General features: G+C 37.3%; 1 protein-coding gene across 1 annotated transcript in view; it reads right to left on the minus strand.

Moving 5' to 3' along the window:
- DOCK3 (dedicator of cytokinesis 3) overlaps positions 1–27,876 on the minus strand; it is a gene marked incomplete at both ends in the record, with an annotated part of 415,489 nt that overhangs the window by 111,224 nt on the left and 276,389 nt on the right. Inside the window, 3 exons of the mRNA XM_079712090.1 lie at positions 17,754–17,901; positions 19,133–19,193; positions 24,513–24,594. Coding sequence (XP_079568216.1) covers positions 17,754–17,901; positions 19,133–19,193; positions 24,513–24,594 — 291 coding nt within the window. The remainder of the gene's footprint in view (positions 1–17,753; positions 17,902–19,132; positions 19,194–24,512; positions 24,595–27,876) is intronic.

Genomic DNA, 27,876 nt, shown 5'->3' on the forward strand with positions numbered 1-27,876 from the left:
GATTTAATTAATATTTACAGAGCATTCTATCCAAAAGCAGCAGAATACACATTCTTTTCAAGTGCACGTGGAATATTCTCCAGGACAGAACACATGCTGGGCCACAAGGCAAGCCTCAGTAAATTTAAGAAAACTAAAATCACATCAAGCATCTTTTCCAACCACAATGCTATGAGGCTAGAAATCAACCACAAGAAGAGAACTGCAAAAAACACAAACATGTGGAGGCTAAACAATATGCTACTAAACAACCAGTGGATCACTGAAGAAATCAAAGAGGAAATTAAAAAATACCTAGACACAAATGAAAGCAAGATGATCCAAAACCTATGGGGTGCAGCAAAAGCAGTTCTAAGAAGGAAGTTTAGAGCGATACAAGCTTACCTCAGGAAACAAGAAAAAGCTCAAATAAACAACCTAACCCTACACCTAAAGCAACTAGAGAAAAAAGAACAAACAAAACCCAAAGTTAGTAGAAGGAAAGAAATCATAAAATCAGAGCAAAAATAAATGAAATAGAGACTTAAAAAAAGATAGAAAATATCGATGAAACTAAAAGCTGGTTCTTGGCAAATATAAACAAAATGGATAAACCTTTAGCCAGAGTCATCAAGAAAAAAAGGGAGAGGGCCCAAATCAATGATATCAGAAATGGAAAAGAAGTTACAGCAGACACCACAGAAATACAAAGGATCATAAGAGACTACTATGAGCAATTATATGCCAATAAAATGGACAACCTAGAAGAAATGGACAAATTCTTAGAAAGGTACAACCTTCCAAGACTTAACTAGGAAGAAGCAGAAAATATGAACAGACCAGTTATCAGTACTGAAAATGAATCAGTAATTTAAAAACTCCTGATAAACAAAAGTCCAGGACTAGATGGCTTCATAGGTAAATTCCACCAAACATTTAGAGAAGAGTTAACACCCATCCTTCTGAAACTATTCCAAAAAAACTGCAGAGAAAACAACACTTCCAAATTCATCCTATGAGGCTGCGATCACCCTGATATGAAAACCAGACAAAGATATCATAAAAAAGAGAAAATTACAGGTCAATATCACTGATGAACAAAGACACCAAAATCCTCAACAAAATACTAGCAAACTGACTCCAACAATATATTAAAAGGATCACACACCATGGTCAAGTGGGATTTATCCTAGAAATGCAAGGATTTTTCAATATCCACAAATCAATCAATGTGATATACCACACTAACATATTGAAGAATAAAAACCATATGATCATCTCAATAGATGCAGAAAAAGCTTTTGATGAAATTCAACATCATTTATGATAAAAACTCTTCAGAAAGCTGGCATAGAGGGAACACACCTCAACATAATAAAGGTCATAAATTACAAACCCACAACTATCATACACAACAGTGAAAAGCTGAAAGCATTCCCTCTAAGATCAGGAACAAGACAAGGATGTCCACTCTTGCCACTTTTATTCAACATAATTTTGGAAATCCTAGCCACAGCAACGAGAGAAGAAAAAGAAATAAAAGGAATCCAAATTGGAAAAGAAAAAGTAAAACTGTCACTGTTTGCCGGTGTCATGATACTATACATAGAAAATCCTAAAGACGCTACCAGAAAGCTACTAGAGCTCATCAATGAATTCGGTAAAGTTGCTGGATACAAAATTAATATACAGAAACCTGCTGCATTTCTATACAATAGCAATGAACTATTAGAAAGCGAAATTAAGGAAATAACCCCATTTACCATCACATAAAAAATAATGAAATACCTAGGAATAAACCTACCTAAGGAGGCAAAAGACCTGTCCTCTGAAAACTGTAAGATGCTGATGAAAAAAGTTGAAGACCACACAAACAGATGGAAAGATACACCATATTCTTGGATTGGGAAGATGAATATTGTTAAAATGACTATACTATCCAATGCAATCTACTGATTCAGTGCAATCCCTACCAAACTACCAATGGCATTTTTCACAGAACTGGAGCAAAAAATTTAAAAATTTGTATGGAAACACAAAAGACCCTGAATAGCCAGAAAACTCTTAAGAAGAATGGAGCTGGAGGATTTCAGACTATACTACAAAGCTGAATTTATCAAAATAGTATGTTACTGTCACAAAAACAGACATAGAGATCAATGGAACAGGATAGAGAGCCCAGAAATAAACCTGCACACTTACAGTCAATTAGTTTTCAACAAAGGAGGCAAGAATATACCAATACAATGGAGAAAAGACAGTCTCTTTAGTAAGTGGTGCTGGGAAAACTGGACAGGTACATGTAAAAGAATGGAATTAGAACATTCTCTAACATCATAAACAAAAATAAATTCAAAATGGATGAAAGGGGGGCTTCCCTGGTGGCGCAGTGGTTGAGAGTCCGCATGCCGATGCAGGGGACACGGGTTCGTGCCCCGGTCCGGGAAGATCCCACATGCCATGGAGCGGCTGGGCCCGTGAGCCACGGCCTCTGAGCCTGCGCGTCCGGAGCCTGTGCTCCGCAACGGGAGAGGCCACAACAGTGAGAGGCCCGTGTACCGCAAAAAAAAAAAAAAAAAAAAAAAAAAGGATTAAAGACCTAAATATATAAAAGTCCTAGAGAAAAAGATGGGCAGGACACTCTCTGACATAAATCACAGTAATATTTTTTTGGATCCATCTCCTAGAGTAACTGCAAAAAAAACAAAAACAAATGGGATCTAATTAAACTTAAAAGCTTTTGTACAGCAAAGGAAACCATAAACAAAACGAACATACAACCCATGGAATGGGAGAAAACATTTGCAAATGATGCAACCGACAAAGGCTTAATTTCCAAAATATACAAGCAACTTATATAGCTCAACATCAAAAATAAATAAATAAATAAACAACCCAATCAAAAAATGGGCAGAAGACCTAAATAGACATTTCTCCAAAGAAGACATCCAGATGGCCAACAGGCACATGGAAAGATGCTCAATATCACTGATAATTAGAGAAATGCAAATCAAACTTACAATGAGGGATTACCTCACAATGGTCACAATGACCATCATCAAAAAGCCTACAAATAGGGGCTTCCCTGGTGGCGCAGTGGTTGAGAGTCCGCCTGCCAATGCAGGGGATACGGGTTCGTGCCCCGGTCCGGGAAGATCCCACATGCCGCGGAGCAGCTGGGCCCGTGAGCCATGGCCACTGAGCCTGCGCGTCCGGAGCCTGTGCTCTGCAATGGGAGAGACCACAACAGTGAGAGGCCCACGTACCACAAAAAAAAAAAAAAAAAAAAAAAAGCCTACAAATAATAAATGCTGGAGAGGGTGTGGAGAAAAGGGAACCTTCCTACACTGTTGGTGGGAATGTAAATTGGTGCAGCCATTATGGAGAACAGTATGGAGGTTCCTTAAAAAACTAAAAATAGACCTACCATATGATCCTGCAATCCCACTCCTGGGCATATATCTGGAGAAAGCTCTAACTCGAAAAGATACATGCACCTCAATGTTCACTGCAGCACTATTTACTACAGCCAAGACATGGAAGCAACCTAAATGTCTATTGACAGAGGAATGGATAAAGAAGATGTGGTACATATATACATGGAATATTACTCAGCCATAAAAAAGAATGAAATAATGCCATCTGCAGCAACAAGGATGGACCTAGAGATTATCATACTAAGTGAAATAAGTCAGACAGAAAAAGAAAAATATCATATGCTATCACTTACATATGGAACCCAGAAAATTGATACAAATGAACTTATTTATAAAACAGAAATAGACTCACAGACAAAGAAAACAAACTTATGGTTATCAAAGGGTTAAGGAGGGATAAATTTGGAATTTGTGATTAACAAATACAGACTACTATATATAAAACAGATAAACAATAAGGATCTACTGTATAGCACAAGGAACTATATTCAGTATCTTGTAATAACCTATAATGGAAAAGAATCTGAAAAAGAATATATATATGTATAACTGAATTATTTTGCTATACACTTGAAACATTGTAAATCAACTACGCTTCAATAAAACAATTTTTTAAAAGAATTAAAAAATAAAGTCTACTTTTGGGACTTACCTGGTGGTCCAGTGGTTAAGACTCCGTGCTTCCAATGCATGGGGCACAGGTTTGATCCCTGGTCAGGGAACTAAGATCCCACACGCTGCACGGTGTGGCCAAAAAATTTAAAAAAAAATAAAATAAAGTCTACTATGATATTAAAAAAATCTTTCTCTTTGGGTGTGACTTGCTTTATTTTGGCACTTATTTGGTGGCAAGTCCTAATAAGCTAGAAAATAGGCAACGATCTACAGATTTAGGAACACTACAGATGCTGACAACTGGTTCATGCAGTCCTTACTTATAGTGTAAAAGAAGAGAGAAGCATTGAGAAGCCCGCATTTCTGTTAAAATGTCCCAGTTTGACAGAGTCCCTAAGACCAAGCTGACACAAATCAACCAATCTGATTCTTTTTGGATGGTCTCTCATGAGTCATGAGAAACTGCCTTTTCACTCATGAAAAATTTAAACTATTTCTTATTTTATAACATATATGTTTATTTAATACAATCAATTAAAAAGGAAGTCAAACAGCATATATATGTATATTTACACACATATATGTAAAATTATAGTGCTTTAGCAAGAATACTTATTTTTATTCCTCTTTCCAGGTGGTGAAAAGCCTTATGTGAGTAACACTTCCGCCCCTTCCATCACTTTCCTGGGAAAAGGAGTGACTTCTTTGGCCAGTGCTTCTAGGAGAAGGACCCACACATGAACATCTCAGATCTGCCTCTTCCCTCTTTTGGGAGCAACCTGTTTGCAGACAGCACACAATCTCTGCACCAACAGGTTCCACATTGACTGTGACTTTAAAAAGTCTTTCTAATTCAGGGTTAATGTTAATCAAAAGTTAGAATGGGTTGAATGGTGGTCCCTAAAAAGATATGTCCATATCCTAATCCCTAGAAGTGTGAATGTTTCCTTATTTGGAAAAAGTGTCTTTGCAGTTGTAATTAAGTTGAGGATCTTGAGATGAAATCATCCTGGATTACCTGCACAAGCCCAAGTTCATATGGTAGTTCTATTTTTAGTTTTTTAAGGAACCTCCATATTGCTCTCCATAGTGGCTGTACCAATTTACACTCCCACCAACAGTGCAGGAAGGTTCCCTTTTCTCCACACCCTTTCCAGCATTTACTGTTTGTAGACATTTTGATGATGGCCATTCTGACCAGTGTAAGGTGACACCTCATTGTAGTTTTGATTTGCATTTCTCTAATAATTAGTGATGTTGCGCATCTTTTCATATGCTTTTTACCCATCTGTATGTCTTCTTTGGAGAAATGTCTATTTAGATCTTCTGCCCATTTTCTGATTGGGTTATTTGCTTTTTTGATTGAGCTGCATGAGCTATTTGTATATTTTAGAGATTAATCCCTTGTCGGCTGCTTCATTTGCAAATATTTTCTCCCATTCTGAGGGTTGTCTTTGTTGCTAATAAAGGTGTCACATTTATCCATACTGCTTACATATATATACACACTATAAATTTATTAAAAAAATATGTCACATGTACCTTTGTGACTCTACATTGGTACCTCCATTTTAATCTACACCCACTTAACATTCTGATCTCAAAACCAATCTACTGATATCCATTAGCCCCCTCAAACTGCAACAAACAGCATTTTTATTCTTAGTTTACTAAGCCAAAATTGTTAAATAATTGGGAATGAAGGTTGACCTTTGTCAAGTTATCTTTTTTGATATCAGAATTATTGTAAGGTCTTTCCCCTCTGGATGACTAATATGCTAACTGCACTGTGATCAGAATGTGGCTTGTGCCATGTGGAATTTATCAAAATTTTTTCTATGAATAATTTTTGTAAAATGTTGTTCCATGGGCCCTGGAAAAGATGTATTCTGTTTGTTGGACAAATCTTCTTCTTTTTTTTTTTTTTTTTAGCACTGGAAGAATCATACAGCCTGGTGAGCTGGGATACTTCAGTTACATCTGCTGCCCTGGCAAGCAATAGCACTCCATTTGACTATCAGCACATACTGATTTAGATGATAAATTATGCCACCCTGTGTAGAGGTAGGAGAGCAAGTGGCTAAGAGTATGGTCTCTTAACAAGGTTGCTCAGGCACGTGCCTCACCACTCTGTGTCCTGTCTCCCTCATATGTAAAAAAGAGATAACAGCCCAGGTGAGTGCTCAATAATGCTGTTATTCTCTGTCACATCAACCTTATTCAGATTCTCTCCTAAGTCAGATTTATTTATCTGATTTAGATATTTATCTCCATCCTTATTTTTGTCTTCTTATATGTCAAAAGGGATGTTAACAAATCTCTTGCTTTTACGGTACTTTTATCTTTATATTAATAAATTGGACATAATAATTTTGAGTCATTATTATATTCAAAGGTCACAACAATTAGACCTTCACTATAAATTTCACCATGTATCAGTATAAAATGCTCTTTCTATCCCTGTAAAGGAAAAAAAAGGGCTTTCTGGAACACTGGTGAGCTGGAGGCAGAGATGCTGGCAAGTACACCTGGGCTTCTCACTTTGCTTTCTTTCCCCAGTTAAGAAGGTGAGTGTGTTAAGGCTAAGTTTGGTCAACGTTCCTTTAAACTGAAGAACATGAACTGTTGAGTAAATATCTCCGGAATGAAGTGTGAACCCTGAATTTAACGGTAGTAGAGTAGTCACCCTCTACTTTGCAGAGTCCAAGTATCAGGGGCTGCTTCTGCTGGGGATTCTAGGGCTGAGGGAGTGAGTGGTGCATTACATGTTATGTGTGTGCCTACCCTGAGAGGCCATTTTGCTTCCCGTGAGATATGTATTCTTGGTGGATGAAAGAGGAAACCAAATTTAACTTTTTTTTAAAATTAGTTTCTGCTTTATAACAAAGTGAATCAGTCATACATATACATCTGTTCCCACATCCCTTCCCTCATGCATCTCCCTCCCTCCCACCCTCCCCCAAATTTAACTTTATTGTGTGTGTGTGTTTTCTTTTTCTGTCAATCCCTGATACTCCTTACACGGCACATTCATTTCATACCTTTTACAGTAGAATTTATTTTTTATCATTACTATTATGACATTTCATTTTGTATTTTATTATTATACTTAACTTATTTGTTATTAATCTTTTTGTTTCTCTTATTATATTTGTGAGTCTCTCACTAATATATAGATGAATTTTGTTTTTTGCCTCTATTTTAAGAATTTTTACCTAATAGGATTTTCTTTCATCTCAATTATATTTATTGTCATAACTGATATGGGCTTTCTACTGTCCTTTGCTCTAGGCTTTCTGATTTTTTAATGCTCTCTTACAGCAGCTTTTGTACTGTATGACATATATTCTTACATGCATCTTTGTGCTGAATGATTATACATCCTGCATTTATTTATATTAGGGTTTCCTTTAGGATAGAAATGTCTAAATTTTTACTAATAGAAATATTAATACAGCTTTTAAATCTAATTTGTGCCTTTATTACTGGTTAATAAAAGGTATGACAACCCAACAGCCATAAAAACTAAATGTTGACCATAAAGAAGAATAAACACTTTAAAAATAACATGTTCTAGGAAGGATGGGGGCAAGGGATAGTTAGGGAGTTTGGGATTGACATGTACACACTGCTATATTTAAAATGGATAACCAACAAGGGCCTACTGTATAGCACAGGGAGCTCTGCTCAATGTGATGTGGCAGCCTGGATGGGAGGGGAGTTTGGGGGAGAATGGATACATGTATATGTATGGCTGAGTCACTTTGCTGTGCACCTGAAACTATCACAACACTGTTAATTGGCTATACTTCAATTTAAAATAAAAAGTTTAGGGCTTTCCTGGTGGCACAGTGGCTAAGAATCTGCCTCCCAATGCAGGGTACATGGGTTCGAGCCCTGGTCTGGGAAGATCCCACATGCCGCGGAGCCTGCACTCTAGAGCCCATGAGCCACAACGACTGAGCCTGAGTGCCTCAACTACTGAGGCCCACACACCTAGAGCCCATGCTCCGCAACAAGAGAAGCCACCACAGTGAGAAGCCTGCACACTGCAACAAGGAGTGGCCCCCCGCTTGCCGCAACTAGAGAAAAGCCCGCGTGCAGCAACAAAAGACCCAACACAGCCAAAAATAAAATAAATAAAAATATTTAAAAAATTGAAGAAGAACATAACATGTTCTATAAAGCCCATGATATGATTCTATCCCTAGCACTTTTTGTTATTGGTGTTGTTTTTGAATCATTATAGGTTAAATGAAAAATTAATTTAAAATCAAAGTATGATTACTACCATTCTTTTGTTCTTCCAAGAAATGTCATTAATTTGCTTAGTCACTTACTTAACTGGTGTTGACCACCTCTACCTCTGTAAGATGGTGAAGCTCCACTCAGTGCACAGGCTTGTTATGAAGTTTCAATGTGATTATATAGCCAGAAGGGCTCTGAGAGAGTACAGAGCACTAAACAAATGTACACTGATTTTACCACTGAAAACAGGTGACATTTTACGTGGCCACCATGGAGTAATTAAGATATTATGAATGGAATTATGTAGGATTTCTAGTTTAGATGTGAAAGTGAAACTTGCCAATAAACAAGAGTCACTAGCAAAAAAAAAAAAAAAAAAAAAAGACAGGAAACTCCTTTTAGATGGCATGTAATACACCTATTATTTGGGTATACCTCATTTCCTGAACCACCAATCCTCTCATTTATTTTTCCACCTCTTTCCTGTTTGATTCACTAGTTCAAATGGGTTCTTTTTTTTTTTCTGTCTCTCTTATATTACCTTATTCCATCCTCCCACCCCCAATTTTTTAAATGAGGAAACTAAAGTTTGGGGAATTAGGATGACTTTTCCAAATCTCACAGCTTCTATCTACCATCTCATCTACCTAATCTATCTAATAGATGAAAGTATTGTATCTATGTTTTTAAAAACCAAGCTGGGATCATACATACTACTGACATACTTTTAAGTCAGTTAAAGTTGTTATACAAAGCCAGCTCTATGTTTGTATATACTTGTAGAGCCACTGTTCTTTCATATCACTCTTTCTAGAGTAGCAGCAGAACAAAAAAGGAAGGGAAGAGAAAGCACATTTGTTTTTTCAATCCTGTGGCAGAGAATACTTGGGACCTCATGTGCCAACACTATAGATCCATGTTAGAGACTCCTGTTGTGAACCTCTCACCTCTGCATGAGCAGGGAGTCATCCTGAGCTAACTTTCTTTATTTTGGTTCATTATTTAACGTGTTCTGTTTTGCAGCAGCACTAACACACACAAAAACCCAGTTAGACACTGAGGCTAGAGACAGTGGGCACTAGAAGTCAAAATAGAGCAGTTCCATGGACAGAGACCTACTGGATTTGAGTCTTCCTTGTATGGCCTGAAAAGACATTTGGTGCAGATGCTCAAACAACGCATGTCTGAACGCTGATAATGGACCTAGCAGATAATGGTCCTGGGTGGATGATGATCCACTGAAAATTGAGAAGGCCTAGGCTAGGAGAAAGAGAAATATGAGCTATTTCTTTACCTGACTTGCAAGTGAGAAGCAGAATTTTTCATTTAGAGTTATTACATATAAAGACATCCTTTAATCTGTACCAAAATCTGTACCAAAATGAGAGTGACCCAATGGTCCTTTACCCATTTAAGAATGAGCTTCCATTTAAGAACGGCTCCCAAACAAGTCCCCTCAACTTAAGGCAGTTTCATAGATGAGGTAGTGATGAAACAAAGAACCCAAAGGCACTGTTCTGAGGAAATGCCTGTGTCTATTCCAAATACAAGGAGAGGTTCCCTTCCAGACATCACTCACAGAAGAAGCTGCCACCTTGTATTTCCACCCTCACAAAGCCTTTCATGTTATAGGGCATTCTCTGAACCCCTTTATTTTTATCATCACAGCACTGTTTGGATAAGTTACATTATCCTGAAATATCCTCAATCAACGCAAGTTTTAGATGCTTATAAATTTTATCTTGGTTAAAAAAATTTTTAAGAGCAAAACTACACAGATTTAGTAATCATCCTTGGGTATGACCTCCAAATTGAAGTACTGGATGCTACTGTAAAACTCACCTTAAAAGCAGCATAGTAAGTGGCTGTATCATTAAGGTCATATACATAGGCCTACATGACAAATGAAAACATAAAAACATCAAGTGTCCAACTGTTCAGCAAATATGTAATTGGGCCTCAAGATGAATCTCCAGTGAAAGCATCATTAAGGATTCAAACAGTGATGTATCAAAACCAAACCTGATAATGTGCCTTGGAAAACTGTCAGATGACTCAGAATATGGCTATAGTGATGACAGAGACCTAATGGCATGGCTGCACATAAAGAATTCAAATAAAATCTTCTCGTAAAATGTGGAAGTGGGGAAAAATCAATACTTCTCAATTTTACATAATATGTGATTGAGTACATAGTGTGTAATACACATTTTATATAAAACAATTTAAAATATAACTAAAATGATAAATTTAATATTCTAAGTAGTTATTTATTTCATTAAAGTTGGCCTAAAAGTGTTTGGACTTTTTTCAATGTGAAGTTGGAGAGTGGTCATCACATATTCAGAGGCACCTTGTATTTGGTCATATGTACTATTTATGGACACCCTCCACCCCATCCCAATGCTGGCTTTAGCTCCTTGGCATTCCTCTCCTTTTACATCCTAGGCTCCAGATTCAGCAAGCCTTGTGCCTGCCTGAGAGTCCAGTCCCTCTGGCCAAGAAGAAACATGATATCTATATCAGAATGAACTTCACAGAGCGGTTATTCGTTTGTGATTTTTAAGGTTTCTGGCTCACTAAAAAGCGACCTAGTTTTTACACCTCTGCTTCTTGTTGTGATTTTTTTTAAAAAGGATGTGGTGCCTTCCCAACACACATGATATTAAATATCTATAAAGCCAGAGCAGTGGTCATGACAAGAGACATACAGGGGCTTGAGGCCTGAGGCTGACTCTGAATAATAGAAGAAACAATGAGAAGGTCAACAACTAATGAGATATTTTGCTAATTCACTGATTAAAACTATACAAGAGGTTTTTTTATCCTTGCAAAATTCTGTCCTAGCAAAGGCTAAAACACTATCAGTAGCTATTAGTAAAACCTTTAAGCTTCCAATTAAACCTAACAAACATGTCCCCTAAAATTTGTTGGAAAATATTACTTCTCCGTAGGGCTGAATTCACTGTGCTGATGTGGATTTAAAACACTAACCTGGGAATCCCCATCAGGATAACAGCTGATCTCTCAGCAGAAACTCTACAAGCCAGAAGGGAGTGGCAGGACACAATTAAAGTGATGAAGGAGAAAAACCTGCAACCAAGATTATTCTACCCAGCAAGGATCTCATTCAGATTTGATGGAGAAATTAAAACGTTTACAGACAAGCAAAAGCTGAGAGAGTTCAGCACCACCAAACCACCTTTACAACAAATGCTAAAGGAACTTCTCTAGGCAAGAAACACAACAGAAGGAAAAGACCTACAATAACGAACCCAAAACAATTAAGGAAATGGGAATAGGAACATACATATCGATAATTACCTTAAATGTAAATGGACTAAATGCTCCCACCAAAAGACACAGATTGGCTGAATGGATACAAAAACAAGACCCATATATATGCTGTCTACAAGAGACCCACTTCAGACCTAGAGACACATACAGACTGAAAGTAAGGGGATGGAAAAACATATTCCATGCAAATGGAAACCAAAAGAAAGCTGGAGTAGCAATTCTCATATCAGACAAAATAGACTTTAAAATAAAGACTATTAGAAGAGACAAAGAAGGACACTACATAATGATCAAGGGATTGATCCAAGAAGAAGATATAACAATTGTAAATATTTATGCACCCAACATAGGAGCACCTCAATACATAAGGCAAATACTAACAGCCATAAAAGGAGAAATCGACAGTAACACAATCATAGTAGGGGACTTTAACACCCCACTTTCACCAATGGACAGATCATCCAAAATGAAAATAAATAAGGAAACACAAGCTTTAAATGATACATTAAACAAGATGGACTTAATTGATATTTATAGGACATTCCATCCAAAAACAACAGAATACACATTTTTCTCAAGTGCTCATGGAACATTCTCCAGGATAGATCATATCTTGGGTCACAAATCAAGCCTTGGTAAATTTAAGAAAATTGAAATTGTATCAAGTATCTTTTCTGACCACAATGCTATGAGACTAGGTATCAATTACAGGAAAAAAATCTGTAAAAAATACAAACACATGGAGGCTAAACAATACACTACTTAATAACGAAGTGATCACTGAAGAAATCAAAAAGTACATTAAAAAATACCTAGAAACAAATGACAATGGAGACACGACGACCCAAAACCTATGGGATGCAGCAAAAGCAGTTCTAAGAGGGAAGTTTATAGCAATACAATCCTACCTTAAGAAACAGGAAACATCTCGAATAAACAACCTAACCTTGCACCTAAAGCAATTAGAGAAAGAAGAACAAAAACATCCCAAAGTTAGCAGAAGGAAATAAATCATAAAAATAAGATCAGAAATAAATGAAAAAGAAATGAAGGAAACGATAGCAAAGATCAATAAAACTAAAAGCTGGTTCTTGGAGAAGATAAACAAAATTGATAAACCATTAGCCAGACTCATCAAGAAAAAAAGGGAGAAGACTCAAATCAATAGAATTAGAAATGAAAAAGGAGAAGTAACAACTGACACTGCAGAAATACAAAAGATCATGAGAGATTATTACAAGCAATTCTATGCCAATAAAATGGACAACGTGGAAGAAATGGACAAATTCTTAGAAATGCACAACCTGCCAAGACTGAATCAGGAAGAAATAGAAAATATGAACAGACCAATCACAAGCACTGAAATTGAAACTGTGATAAAAAATCTTCCAACAAACAAAAGCCCAGGACCAGATGGCTTCACAGGCGAATTCTATCAAGCATTTAGAGAAGAGCTAACACCTATCCTTCTCAAACTCTTCCAAAATATAGCAGAGGGAGGAACACTCCCAAACTCATTCTACGAGGCCACCATCACCTTGATACCAAAACCAGACAAGGATGTCACAAAGAAAGAAAACTACAGGCCAGTATCACTGATGAACATAGATGCAAAAATCCTCAACAAAATACTAGCAAACAGAATCCAACAGCACATTAAAAGGATCATACACCATGATCAAGTGGGGTTTATTCCAGGAATGCAAGGATTCTTCAATATACTCAAATCAATCAACGTGATACACCATATCAACAAATTGAAGGAGAAAAACCATATGATAATCTCAATAGATGCAGAGAAAGCTTTCAACAAAATTCAACACCCATTTATGATAAAAACCCTGCAGAAAGTAGGCATAGAGGGAACTTTCCTCAACATAATAAAGGCCATATATGACAAACCCACAGCCAGCATCGTCCTCAATGGTGAAAAACTGAAACCATTTACACTAAGATCAGGAACAAGACAAGGTTGCCCACTCTCACCACTCTTATTCAACATAGTTTTGGAAGTTTTAGCCACAGCAATCAGAGAAGAAAAGGAAATAAAAGGAATCCAAATTGGAAAAGAAGAAGTAAAGCTGTCACTGTTTGCAGATGACATGATACTATACATAGAGAATCCTAAAGATGCTACCAGAAAACTACTAGAGCTAATCAATGAATTTGGTAAAGTTGCAGGATACAAAATTAATGCACAGAAATCTCTGGCATTCCTATATACTAATGATGAAAAATCTGAAAGTGAAATCAAGGAAACACTCCCATTTACCATTGCAACAAAAAGAATAAAATATCTAGGAATAAACCTACCTAAGGAGACAAAAGACCTGTATGCAGAAAATTATAAGACACTGATGAAAGAAATTAAAGATGATACAAATAGATGGAGAGATGTACCATGTTCTTGGATTGGAAGAATCAACATTGTGAAAACGACTCTACTACCCAAAGCAATCTACAGATTCAATGCAATCCCTATCAAACTACCACTGGCATTTTTCACAGAACTAGAACAAAAAATTTCACAATTTGTATGGAAACACAAAAGACCCCGAATAGCCAAAGCAATCTTGAGAACGAAAAACGGAGCTGGAGGAATCAGGCTCCCTGACTTCAGACTATACTACAAAGCTACAGTAATCAAGACAGTGTGGTACTGGCACAAAAACAGAAAGATAGATCAATGGAACAGGATAGAAAGCCCAGAGATAAACCCACGCACATATGGTCACCTTATCTTTGATAAAGGAGGCAGGAATGTACAGTGGAGAAAGGACAGTCTCTTCAATAAGTGGTGCTGGGAAAACTGGACAGGGACATGTAAAAGTATGAGATTAGATCACTCCCTAACACCATACACAAAAATAAGCTCCAAATGGATTAAAGACCTAAATGTAAGGCCAGACACTATCAAACTCTTAGAGGAAAACATAGGCAGAACACTCTATGACATAAATCACAGCAAAATCCTTTTTGACCCACCTCCTAGAGTAATGGAAATAAAGACAAAAATAAACACATGGGACCTAATGAAACTTCAAAGCTTTTGCAGAGCAAAGGAAACCATAAACAAGACCAAAAGACAGCCCTCAGAATGGGAGAAAATATTTACAAATGAAGCAACTGACAAAGGATTAATCTCCAAAATTTATAAGCAGCTCATGCAGCTCAATAACAAAAAAACAAACAACCCAATCCAAAAATGGGCAGAAGACCTAAATAGACATTTCTCCACAGAAGATATACAGACTGCCAACAAACACATGAAAGGATGCTCAACATCTTTACTCATTAGAGAAATGCAAATCAAAACTACAATGAGATATCATCTCACACCAGTCAGAATGGCCATCATCAAAAAATCTAGAAACAATAAATGCTGGAGAGGGTGTGGAAAAAAGGGAACACTCTTGCACTGCTGGTGGGAATGTGAATTGGTACAGCCACTATGGAGAACAGTATGGAGGTTCCTTAAAAAACTACAAATAGAACTACCATATGACCCAGCAATCCCACTACTGGGCATATACCCTGAGAAAACCATAATTCAAAAAGAGTCATGTACCAAAATGTTCATAGCAGCCCTATTTACAATAGCCCAGAGATGGAAACAACCTAAGTGTGCATCATTGGATGAATGGATAAAGAAGATGTGGCACATATATACAATGGAATATTACTCAGCCATAAAAAGAAACGAAATTGAGCTATTTGTAATGAGGTGGATGGACCTAGAGTCTGTCATACAGAGTGAAGTAAGTCAGAAAGAGAAAGACAAATACTGTATGCTGACACATATATATGGAATTTAAGAAAAAAAAATGTCATGAAGAACATAGGGGTATGATAGGAATAAAGACACAGATCTACTAGAGAATGGACTTGAGGATATGGGGAGGGGGAAGGGTAAGCTGTGACAAAGCGAGAGAGAGGCATGGACATATATACACTACCAAACGTAAGGTAGATAGCTAGTGGGAAGCAGCCGCATAGCACAGGGAGATCAGCTCGGTGCTTTGTGACCGCCTGGAGGGGTGGGATAGGGAGGGCGAGAGGGAGACGCAAAAGGGAGGGGATATGGGAACATATGTATATGTATGACTGATTAAATCTGTTAAGTAAAAAAATAAATAAAAAAAATAAAACACTACCCCTAGAGGAATTCCATACCATGCACAAAATCGATTTCACAAACACGGAAGTGTCTTTGAAAGTCTGTTAATACTATCAAGTGGAAAAATTATCCTACATTTTAACTCTATTAGTCCTTCAAAAAACTTTAAAAAAAACTAACTTCTCTGTTGAAAACAATATCTTTCTTTGGCTTTTTAGAACTGATATATTAGGCACAGCTCAGAGAAAGGAGCTAAGAAAAAGCTACACATGAATCCCACTTCTTGAAAAGTGACATGTTAGTACTGAAAACTGTTGTTTTAGAAGCAATTAGGCTAATTAAGCTTGATAGCATGATTTCAAGAGAGATGCTGTGCAAGCCCCTATCCACAATGAGAATGTGCGCTGAAGCAAGGAACAGCTGATATGTGCAGAGAGATGCAACTCTGGAGTGCTGTCTATAAACTCCATGCCCTTAGAAAGGATAGAGTGGAGTAAGATGATAATGATGATGATTTTGGATTAACATTTAGTCCTTTTCAAAGGGAGGAAGTTGTATCAAGAAGCAGGTCCCGGGACTTCCCTGGTGGTGCAGTGGTTAAGAATCCGCCTGCCAATGCAGGGGACATGGGTTCGAGCCCTGGTCCGGGAAGATCCCACATGCTGCGGAGAAACTAAGCCCATGCACCACAACTACTGAGCCTGTGCTCTAGAGCCCGCAAGCCACAACTACTGAAGCCCGTGCACCTAGAGCCCATGCTCCGCAACAAGAGAAGCCACCGCAGTGAGAAGCCCGCACACCGCAACGAAGACCCAACGCAGCCAAAAAGTTAAAAATAATAAATAAATAAATAAATAAATTTATTAAAAAAAAAAAAAAGCAGGTCCCACCACCCATCATTGAAGAGATTTCGTAAATGGAGAAAGGCTGTGACTGATGCATGAAAGGAAGAGGAAACCTGCCAAAATTTCCTTTGTAAGTTATTATTTCAAAGGAAGATCCTCATCACATCAAGTACACAACTCTGAACAAAACAGAGCTTAAGGCAAAATAGGTAATAAGGATATCTGGGCTTTTATTTTGAAATTAATAAAATGTGGTTGATTATACAAAGGCCCAAATTAAGCATAATTGTGAATTAAGTTTACTTCATGACTGAATCCGATAGAACAGATAATTTAGAAAAATACACACAAATATTACGGTAAAGATATATTAACCTGGTGATTGACAGCATTAGATTTAATTTGAAAAAACAATATTGGGTTAAAACCAAAAGGGGAGAGATTTCTTTTTTTAATTCTCACAGTTAGAAATACACTTGCTTTAAAAACTCACTAAACTCACCACTGATCATGTTTTCAGCATTAAGATTCACGCCTAAGTCTCTACAAGCAAAGACAGATGATATACCTGGATTCTGTGTTACTTTTCTTTGTTTTTTCTATTGTTTAACAAGAGTCAGGAGGAGATGCACTGCTTCTGTAAGGCAGAGCCCTTGGATGATGAATCCTAAAAATAATGCCATGCTTGGCTGGTGACATAGATCGGTGGGGGCAGAAATGAAGAGTAAAACCTTAGCTCCTCAGAAAAACTGGCTTTTCTTCAATGACAGGGCAACCTGACTTGTGATCATTCTTTGAAGAAATTTACATCAGTAGCCAGCTCCGTTACAACAGCTGGTGGGCAAGTATTAGACACAGATGACTCTTTTACAGCCAAAACACAGGAGAAATTAGATTATTAGCTTTCCTGTAAATATGTAATAAGGTTGGCTAGTCCTGGAGAGAAGAGGAATTGTGTACTACCAGACTTTTACTTTAGAATAGAATGTTCCAAGTTCAGCTGGTTCAGAATCACCTGGGAAGCTTATTAAAAATACAGTTGCCTGGGCCCACCCCAAACCTTTAGAAGGAAATCTTTGCATTTTCAAAAAACTCCCTATCCTACATAACCTGATGAGTCTGTGTCCTGCAAAGCTTGAGAACTTCTGCTCTCAAGGGCAGTGCTGGGATGTCTTATGTTGCAAATCATTAATATTTCTGAGGTCCATTACTCACGTGTAAACCTTAAGAACAAAATCCTTCTCTTCCTTTAATTCTGTGAGCGACTGCAGGACATCCAGGATGCTTAGGACTGCACAGCCATACGGCCGCCGATAGTGCAGATGAGCAGGGCCCTTCTTTGAGTCATTCAGGAGCATCCGGCCTGGGGCACAGCAGAAACACCAGTCAGACTGAGGAGAACTCCATGCTCCTCTATAGCACCACCAAATTGTCATCCAAGGATGCCAGAGCTATAGGTATCTTAGAGATCTTCTAAATTGGAAGACTGAAGATGAAGGGAGCCATCCAAGGATGCAAGGTTATTTATGTAGAGGAATGCCAAACAGGCCTTTGGCCAGGGCTCTTCCCCTGCACCACGTTCAATTAATCATCCTTACTACCCACCTCAACACCAACAGTCCATTTATTAATCATATGCGAATGAAACAGTGGTTTCATGAATTTCTTAGAAAAACCAATGTGCTAATATATTTTAACTTCTTAGTTGAGTATTTTAGCTGAGAGGTAAAAGTTATGTATACAGAGATAACGAGGACAATGTACTATTCTTCCAACCAAATTCTTCCAGCCAAAGCTGCTCCTGAACCACTGTAGGAGCAAGAAGAGTCTCAGAAAGTAGATGGGAGCTTGATTTTCCTGCTTACCAAGGCTCTGCTTATAGTGGCAAGAGGACTTGCAAATGCAGAACTGGAACCTCAACAAATGCTTTATCAAGTACAGCAAAACAAAAACCCCAAAGTACAGCAAAAGAGTTGTTTCGTTGTTGGCAAAACAACTCTTTTGCTGTAAAGGATATGCCAGAACCCACTATGAAAGAAGACTTGGTTAGTCATGGGCCCGCAAATTATGTCATAAACTTAAAATAAGACTGGACAAACCAACCACAGGTACCAAAAATCTTGGGTGGGGTAGAAGTGAGATACCATCCATCTAGTGCAGTAATGACAATAACTCTAATTTTGTGGAAAATAGCATAGATACATACTTTTTGATACAAAACACAGCAAAGGCCATTCACTACCTGTTAAGCTGGCAGCCCTGGCAATCCGTTATAAGATCTCTGAGGCAGAGGGCTGGTACAGAGGCAGAACATTAGATGGAGAGAATGTAAAAAAGCAGACCACTTGAAATAAAAAGTATGGGTCCAAAAACAAATAGGGAGCAGAAAATGCTTTCATGTCTATCAAATTCAGCTATTGCAGCAGCTGAGCTTAAGGTACAGCTCCAGTACAAGCTGGACTCTAATCCTAAGACCTGAAGTATCTGAAGTAATCCTAAAACCTGAAGAGCTAGGCAGAAGACAAAGGTCATACACAGCAGATATCCCAAGTGGGGGTGGTCTTAGTCATGTGAATTGATAAAGTGAACCGTACCTATTCGTATCACATGGGCAACTATATATAAATCTTTCTTCATATCTTTGCTGCTCAGATCCTAAGAAAAGAGAAAAAATAAATTAAGGCAATGAATACATAGAAAATAATTAAAATTTCATTTTGAACCTCATAATGGTTTGCTTTTGCTGCTTTTAGCATATGCTATAGGTGGGGGAACGGGATTAAAGCACATAGCAGTTTAGTGTTTATAAGATTCCTGCAGTGAAAGCCTGGACATCTTATATGCCCTTGGAAGATTATTTTGTTGACAATATTTTTCCAGTTCTTATTTAGACCACCTATCTCCGAAAGTTCTCACATTAGAAATCTCCATGACATTGACTTATCCATGTTTATTCCAAAATCATAAAAAAAATTCTGTAACAAAAGAAATTTCCAATGCAGAAAAAAAATTGGGAAAACACCAAAAGGCTCATTAATGACTGAAATTCTGAAAGTTTACTCTCTACTAATTTTCTACATTTATTCTGCTGTCCACAAACGATTATTATACACTAGATATGTTCCCCTGAAAAGCGATTACTTTGGTTTTAGTGAAACCTCAATAATTAGATCTCCCATTTCTAAATTTAGATATGTATCATTTATGCTGAAGTATAAAGCTGAAAATAATTTTATCTGGAAAATTTTAAGGGCTTCCTTTAAGTAAACAAATCTGATCCAGAATCACTTTTAAAACTAGAGTTATAAAAATAATTTTATACATTATTTATGTGTAGAACACATTTTGAAAAAAAATGTTTGAGTATATATTTATACTTTATTTAACACATTATACTCGAAGTAATAAAGCTTCCTTTAATATGTATCGTTTCAGACTTTCACCAGCTCATCAACCACTGCTCACTCCCAGCCACTGTTATGAATTAATGATGATTGAAGGAGTAACCTCTATCTTTAATGGGACAGGTTCCTGTGATTTCCCTTTTGCTTCTAGGAAAAGGTCCCTTAGTTCAATTTCCTTCCCATCTTTCATCTTTTGATTTGTCCCAGATACTTATCTCTTTTCAATAAAGCAGGAAAAGGGACAATCAAGCAGCAGTCATGATTTTGAATGAGCTTTGGATCCAGAATCCCCATGTTTGCTTTATGTTTATGTTTACCCTGTAGCAGGGTTAGGTCTAGGGTGAGGCAAGCAAGCCATCTAAGGTATAAAATTTAAGGTCTCATTCTCAGGATCCTGCGCTTTGCTTGCCTCACCATAATCCCAGCTCTGCCCTGTAGAGTGGTCCTGAACATATGAAAGAAAAGGAGACATTAAAAAGTAATTTGTAATGGTGAAATTGAAGCTTTTAGATTCTAGACCGTTATAATATTTTGCCAAATTCTTGATGGAATAATGAAATATACTTACAATGAAATGGGTTACAAAATAATTTAACATAAATTGTTATCTCTGGAATCACAAAGATATATTTTTGCATGAAAGTTCTTTTGATATTGAAAAATGATGTTTTAGACTCCATTTCAATAATTCCTTTAGGGCTTCCCTGGTGGCGCAGTGGTTGAGAGTCTGCCTGCCGATGCAGGAGACACGGGTTCGTACCCCAGTCCGGGAAGATCCCACATGCCGCGGAGCGGCTGGGCTCGTGAGCCATGGCCGCTGAGCCTGTGCGTCCGGAGCCTGTGCTCCGCAACGGGAGAGGCCACAACAGTAAGAGGCCCGCGTACCGCAAAAAAATAAATAAATAAATAAATAAAATAATAATTCCTTTAATTTAAAATGATATCCTCCAAACAGTACTACATTTTGCTAAATATTAAGATGACTACTAAATAACAAATAGAAATTAAAAAACAGATTACCATTTTTATATAATTTTTGGGATAGAAATATGTCTATTACTAAAAGATATGTAAATGTTTGACACATTTCAAAGTGAAATGGTCTTCTACATAGCTTAGATTGTGTTAATCCAAACTATCAAATAACCAGTATAATTATATATCCCAATATACGTAGAGAATTCAAGCCAGTTACCAAAGATGATCAAACACTAACCAGATGGGCTGTACACAAGAGCATGGGATCTCTCCTTTGGTTCTGGTTCAGGTGAGTGAAAGGAAGAAGCCTAAAATGTAATTTATAGTATTTTCTAAATGGCTGGGTAGGGGCTCTTTCTTACCATGTTGTACATGGTACCCAGAACATTCTGTGGTATTTATTTGAGGTCAGTAAAAATAAGATGACAATAATCAGTACCAGAAAATATTTTAAGTAAAATTATTATTTGTGAGTTCCACATAATTCCAGTGTCAAAATTCAGTGTAAAGGCTATCTTATTAGATATGAGATATAATATGGTTATATTAGATATAACCATATCTTATTAGATATGGTTAAACACAGTTACCATAGAGTTATGTCACAAGACCTGTGAAACCAAGGTGGGGAGAGAGGTGACTCACCCACCATTCATCTGGTGAGCAGGGTTTGAATTTAGATTTACTCACTGGACCTTATCCTCCAATCCTACATAACTAGGAAGCTGGTTCCCAACTACCTGGTGGGTAGAAAGGACAGTGACTCAGGGATCAGCAGCTTGACTCAGTTACTAATATTTCATCTGAAACATGGAGAAGTCAATTCACTTTCCTGTGCCTGGACTACCCTTTTTCTGTAGAGATAATAGGATTTACAAATATAAAACACAGCCAATTTATTCATTCTTATGCTGCAGAAAAGGAGGCAGTATTTTAATAAATGATGTTATTGCACTAATAATTAAATTCATTCTTAATTCCAAGAAAGCACTACCTAAAATTCTATTTTGAAATGTGAAAAAGTAAATGTAAAAAATATGATGCCAATTAATGCAGGGAAAACAACACAAGTTCATTCTCTGAGCTGATCACTCAACTATAATAGAAAATAAACATGTATTCATTTGTTTATGTAACAAATCGTTAGTATTTGCCAGGCACTGTGTGTGAGGCACTGGATATCTAGTAAGGAGTAAATACACAGACATGCTCTCTCATGCTCATACCACACAGCCATTGTTAACCATGAAAGTCATCAAAATCCTCACTGTATTAGACATTTACACAAATATGAAACACCTCCTTCTTGGATAAAATTCTTCCTGCACAGGGAGCTCTGAAATCTAACATAGTCAGAAAAAAACAGGATTTACCAACAGCAAGATTGTGCATGGATAATGTGACTGTCTATAATGTGGCTCTGAAGTCAGCTTGAGTAACCCTGCAAAACTGTTCCATTTGTATGGTTCCCTTTTCTTGATGCTAAGGTAAACTAACATACTGGCACTGACCACAGCTGTACCTGCATTTTATTGCATTTACTTGAAAACTCTGTAACACGTATGCCAATCTGGAAAACTCCTTCGGCCCACAGGAGGAACTCAAGTCTTAGATAGTCAGAAAATAGTTTCCACCAAAATTATTATTTTGTATAAGCTTAAAGTGAAACATGAAAATCCTGGTTAGAACAATCTTGTTCAAAAATCTTCTAGGTTTTGAAAAAAATTCCTCAAATCATTTTTTTGGGGGGATCTTTAAAAAAGGATCCAGGGCTGTACTGCAAAGGGAACTACAAAAGTGGGTATTTTTAGCAGCCTTGTGCCTTCTCATTGTGGCAGAACAAGAGCACGTCTTAAGTGTTACGTGCATCTCTGATTTATAAAGCTGGAGCTACAGCCTAGGCCTCTGGGTCCCTATAGATAATTAAAATGCTGTTAAACGAAAATTTTGATTTACTGTATAATTACATTCAAATATCATAATTAAGTTCATTTTTCAAGAGACAAGGACTGCACTCATCACATTCAAGGACAGCACACATGCACGCACACGCACACACGCACACACACACACACACAGCTCTGTTCCCACAGTGCCAAAGAACAAGGAATCGACAATTTCTTTTGCTGCTTTAACCAAACAATATCAGAGCACCAGGATCTATGAAAGACTCCTAAGGTCACTGAGACATTCTAGACAGATGGGTGTCTCATCTCATTCTAATCCTGTTTCAGGAAGGTGGCCCCAGAGAACCAGCTCAGTGTTCAGGTAGTCTCACTTTAGATGCTCTCCCCCAATATTCTAACCTACATCCCATTACCTGCAATTTGGACTCTCTCCCTTGTTCTCCTGTTGAAGAGAGAGCATTGATCTTTCCAGACTAAACCATCTCAATTCCCTTAGCCGTGCTCCTGGATCTGCTTTTCCTGCTTTTTCTTCCTGTATTATCTCCTAAGCTTTGAACGCTGAGCTCAAAGACGTAAGAAACTTCATATTAGCTTAGCTAGATTTGTAAATCCTTCATATCCGAAGCAATTTCAATAAAAGTTATTCCTGTAAAAGTGGCTTCTGATTCTGCAGTAACATCATTTGAGATTTCGATAAAGTTGTAGTAAATGAACAAAAAAAGGTAAACAAATCCTATTTTATCTTTCAGAGAAAGTCACATATCAGAGCCCTAGATAAATCCCATTTGTGTTTAAGAGGCACACCATAAGGTTTGAGACACCTGACTGTCACCTATCAATCATGCAACACAAACGAGGGCAGTGGAACTGTGACACCATCATACCTCTCTGCACTCAACAGGTTTTGATGTATCTCAGTATCACTGAAGCACATCAAAGAATCCATGATAGTCCAAAGTGGTTTAAAATTGTGACACGGTCTTATTTTCTTCTTCAGCAAATAAATTAACTGAAATAAATAAAGCTGGGCAGTTAAGTTTTATAACTGGGTAAAAAAAAATTTAGTAATCAGAATCAGCTTGAAGAATACACAAGGCACTGTGGTATTGTGAGGCTTAGCACTTTTCAATAAGCAGGTTACCTAGCCTTCTTTGAGCTGATGAGTCCACGAGCTCAGAGACCACGAATAACAGCACGGTTATTCAGAAAAAACTGAAGTATGAATCATGGCACGAAAAGACTCTGTTTGGTATTTGAAAGAGGAGGACTATTTAGTTTGGCTCTCTTTATATAAACTCATTAAAAAACTGCAAAGCTGTAAATTTGGTGGGTGCCTTTAGAGAAACCATACTTACACATCAGAGAAATTCCCAGTGGCCTTGAAGAAGAATTGTAAGAAAGACTTTCCTCAAATTTTATGTGTCTATTATATTAAATAGCTTCTAAAATGTACATCACTAAAAGATACTTGATTATATTTCTTTAATAAATTCAATTAAAAACTGAAGCTAATTTCAGTTTTCTTAAATATTTCATTAAAACCTGATAGACACATAAATCAAGTTCTATTCTCACCAGTGTGTGGGGAAATAAGAATAAATGCTTGTTTCCAGGGCAACAATATCCACATAGCAGGGCCCTAGTTAGAGTCAACAGCAGAGAAGGGAAAGAGAATTTGCACATACTGTAAAAAGGGCACACATTCGTTCTATCTTCTCTGGGTTCCTTGGCCCACCATTCTTGTTCAGTCTCACCAGAAACCGCTCACTGAAATGTAGGAGAGAGAGACAGAGAAATGTAAGGGACTGCATGCTCGAGAACAAATAAAAAGGGCATTTATAGAGAAACCCTAAACACTTTCAGGACAGCCCATAGTGACAGGCAAGGCCAAAAGTACATGTCTAGTTGCAGGAGACTATCTTTCTTGCCAAGCAACATGCAATAGAGACTACAAACTGCTTCACAGGTGTTGCTGTTTACTTGCCAGTTGTGGCTCTTACCTCCCTAAAGCTGTGTGCTCCCTGAGGGCAGCAATGAGGATTATGTCTTGTGTTTTTCCCAAATACCCTCAAAGCTCTGGGCGTAACAGTAAGCCCATAAGAAGCATATACATTCTTTGATGTGAACACTCAGATCATCATAAAAATATTCATCACACTAGGTCCGAAAGAGTCTACATTACCCAGTTTACATCTTCCTATACAATTTTTGAGAATCATTTTAGAGCCAAGAAAAAGTGTTACAGGGACTTACAAAAGTTTGGGTGAAAAGCAAAAAAGAAATAATGTACTGTAATTAAAGCTGTAATCAGAATTTAATAGGGCCATTAAGATATTTTATTCCTCAAACAATATAGGTTAACTCTTGAAGGAAATTATTGGACTGAAAAACTTTAGAAACAGTGTTTGCAACATTCTGGAGAAATGTCTCCTTCTTGCCCCTGCCTAGGATCTCATTCCCATCTCCTCATCCCAAGGTTTTCTACCAATTGTAACAGGAAAACTGAGCCATGGCAAAGACAAAGTATGTGATTCTAAAAGTAATTTGCTTCTCCTGTGCCCAGAGTCATGTACTCATTACACATATTAGGTATCAGTAAAAAGGCCAATACTAAAACATTGCACTAGAATTATAAGATATGTTATAATATCAGCTGCACAGGTTGCTTAGTTTGTTCACATATTCATTTGTTCATTTAGTCAACAAAGTTATTAAGTTGTCTGTGCTAAACATAGGAACACAAATGTGAACACAATATATATAGTGCACTTTTCTTCCTAGAGCTCAACTTCCTAGGCAGTTAAATGTGCAGAAATGAAGCTCAGAAAAGATCTTGCTTTTATAAATCTGGCAAATATAAATTTGAGATGCTTCAGCCAGCAGATTAGATGGGAATAAGCAGGGAATATGCACAGAACAAGAAGAAAAAGGGGCTTTGGCCAGAATCCTGAGGGACATTGATAATTAAGAAACAGGTAAAAGAAGAAGAATTAGCCAAGTAGACATGTAGGGACAAATAGAAAAACAGAAGAAAAATAAGAAGAATGGTGCGATGCTATGTTAGTTAAGGGAAAAAAGTGTCTGAAAGAGGAGGGAGGGGTCAAGGAGGCCCAAGGGCACTGAGAATCACATGAGACAATAATACAACAGTGTCCACCAGATGTTAAAACAGATATCACTGGTGATTCTGGCAAGAACCGTTTTTGTGGAATGATAGTGAAAGAGACTAGTGTGAGGAGTAAGAAATAAGGAAGCAGAAACAGTGAATCTAGACCACTCTTTGAAGAGGTGAAGATGTGGAAGTGATGAACTTTTAGTTAAATGGGCATGTTGAGTTGAGGGAGGTCTTTGTTTAAAGATGGGGTAACCCACATATATTCAATTAATTTTCAATAAAAGTATCAAAATTCAGTAAGGGAGCACAGCAGTTTCAACAAATGGTGAACAATCCATATAAAAAATTAAACCTTGATCTTGCCTATAAGAAAGGAATTTGAATTTATCATAGACCTAAATATAAGAGCTAAAACTATAAAACTGTAAGAATACACACAAGAAAATTGAGACAAGTACCTTCGTGTATCTTGTTCACATTTGTTTTTCCATATTTAGCACACAGTAGAAAAATCTTTGTGATCTCAGATTATTAAGCATATAACATGAATCACAAAATGATAAATTGGACTTTATAAAATCAAAACCATCTTCTCTTTGAAAGACACTGATAAGCAAATGAAAAGACAAGCTATGGACTGGAAGAAAATATTTACACTCACCTAAGAAAGGACTGTATTGACAACATATAAAATAAGCTCAGACGCAATAATAAATAACAACTCAAGAAATGGACCAAAAAATCTGAACAGACCCTTCACCAAAGAATATACAGGGATGGAAAATAACCTCAAGAAAACATTATTAGTAACTAGAGAAACGTAAATTAAAAGCACAGTGAGATACCACTACACACGTACTAGAATGGCTAAAATTAAAGACTGAATATACCAAGGATTGGCAAGAATGTAGAGCAACTAGAACTCTAATAATCTGTTGAGGAGAATGTGAAATGGTACAGCCACTTTGGAAAACAGCCTGACAGTTTCTTATAAAGTCAAACATGCACTTACTATATGACCCAACAATTTTACTCCTAGGTATTGACTCAGAAGAAATGAAAACATATGTCCACACAAAGACCTGATTGTGAATGTTCATTGCAGCTTTATTCATAATCGCTAGAAACTGTAAAGAACCCAAATGTTCATCAGGAGATGAACAGACAGATATACCATTGTATGGTATACCCATACAATGGAATATTACTTCACAATAAAAAAAGCAAACTACTAAGATTTATAACAATATGGATGAATCTAAAAGGCATTATGCTAAGTGAAAGAAGTCAATCACAAAAGACAATATACTGTATGTCTCCATTTATAGCACATTCTAGAAACATAAAATTATAGGAACAGAAATCACATCAGAAGTTGTCAAGACTGAGGAAGGAGGGCAGGGGTTTGACTGCAAAGGTACATAAGGGAATTTTCTGGGGTGATGAAATGTCTGTTTCTTGACTATAGTAGTGGTTTCACAACTATAAATTTGTGAAAACTCATCAAACTATGCATTAAAAAGGGTGAATTTTGGGCTTCCCTGGTGGCGCAGTGGTTGAGAGTCTGCCTGACGATGCAGGGGACACGGGTTTGCGCCCCGGTCTGGAAAGATACCACATGCCGCGGAGCGGCTAGGCCCGTAAGCCATGGCTGCTGAGCCTGCGCGTCCGGAGCCTGCGCTCCGCAATGGGAGAGGCCGCAACAGTGAGAGGCCCACGTACAAAAAAAAAAAGAAAAAAAAAAAGGGTGAATTTTACTATATGTGAATTGCAGTTCAATAAACCTGACTTCAAAAAAAGATGGGGCACACCTAAGAACATTTACATCTAATGGGAAAATGTTAGTAGAAGGGGAGAGATTGAAGACAGTGGAGAAAAAATAATGGGTAAAGGAAAAAAAGGTTCCCACCTACTCAGGGAATTGTGAGAATCCA

This window comes from Hyperoodon ampullatus, assembly GCF_949752795.1.
Source record: "Hyperoodon ampullatus genome assembly, chromosome: 10".
Classification (NCBI taxonomy): Eukaryota; Metazoa; Chordata; class Mammalia; order Artiodactyla; family Ziphiidae; genus Hyperoodon; species Hyperoodon ampullatus.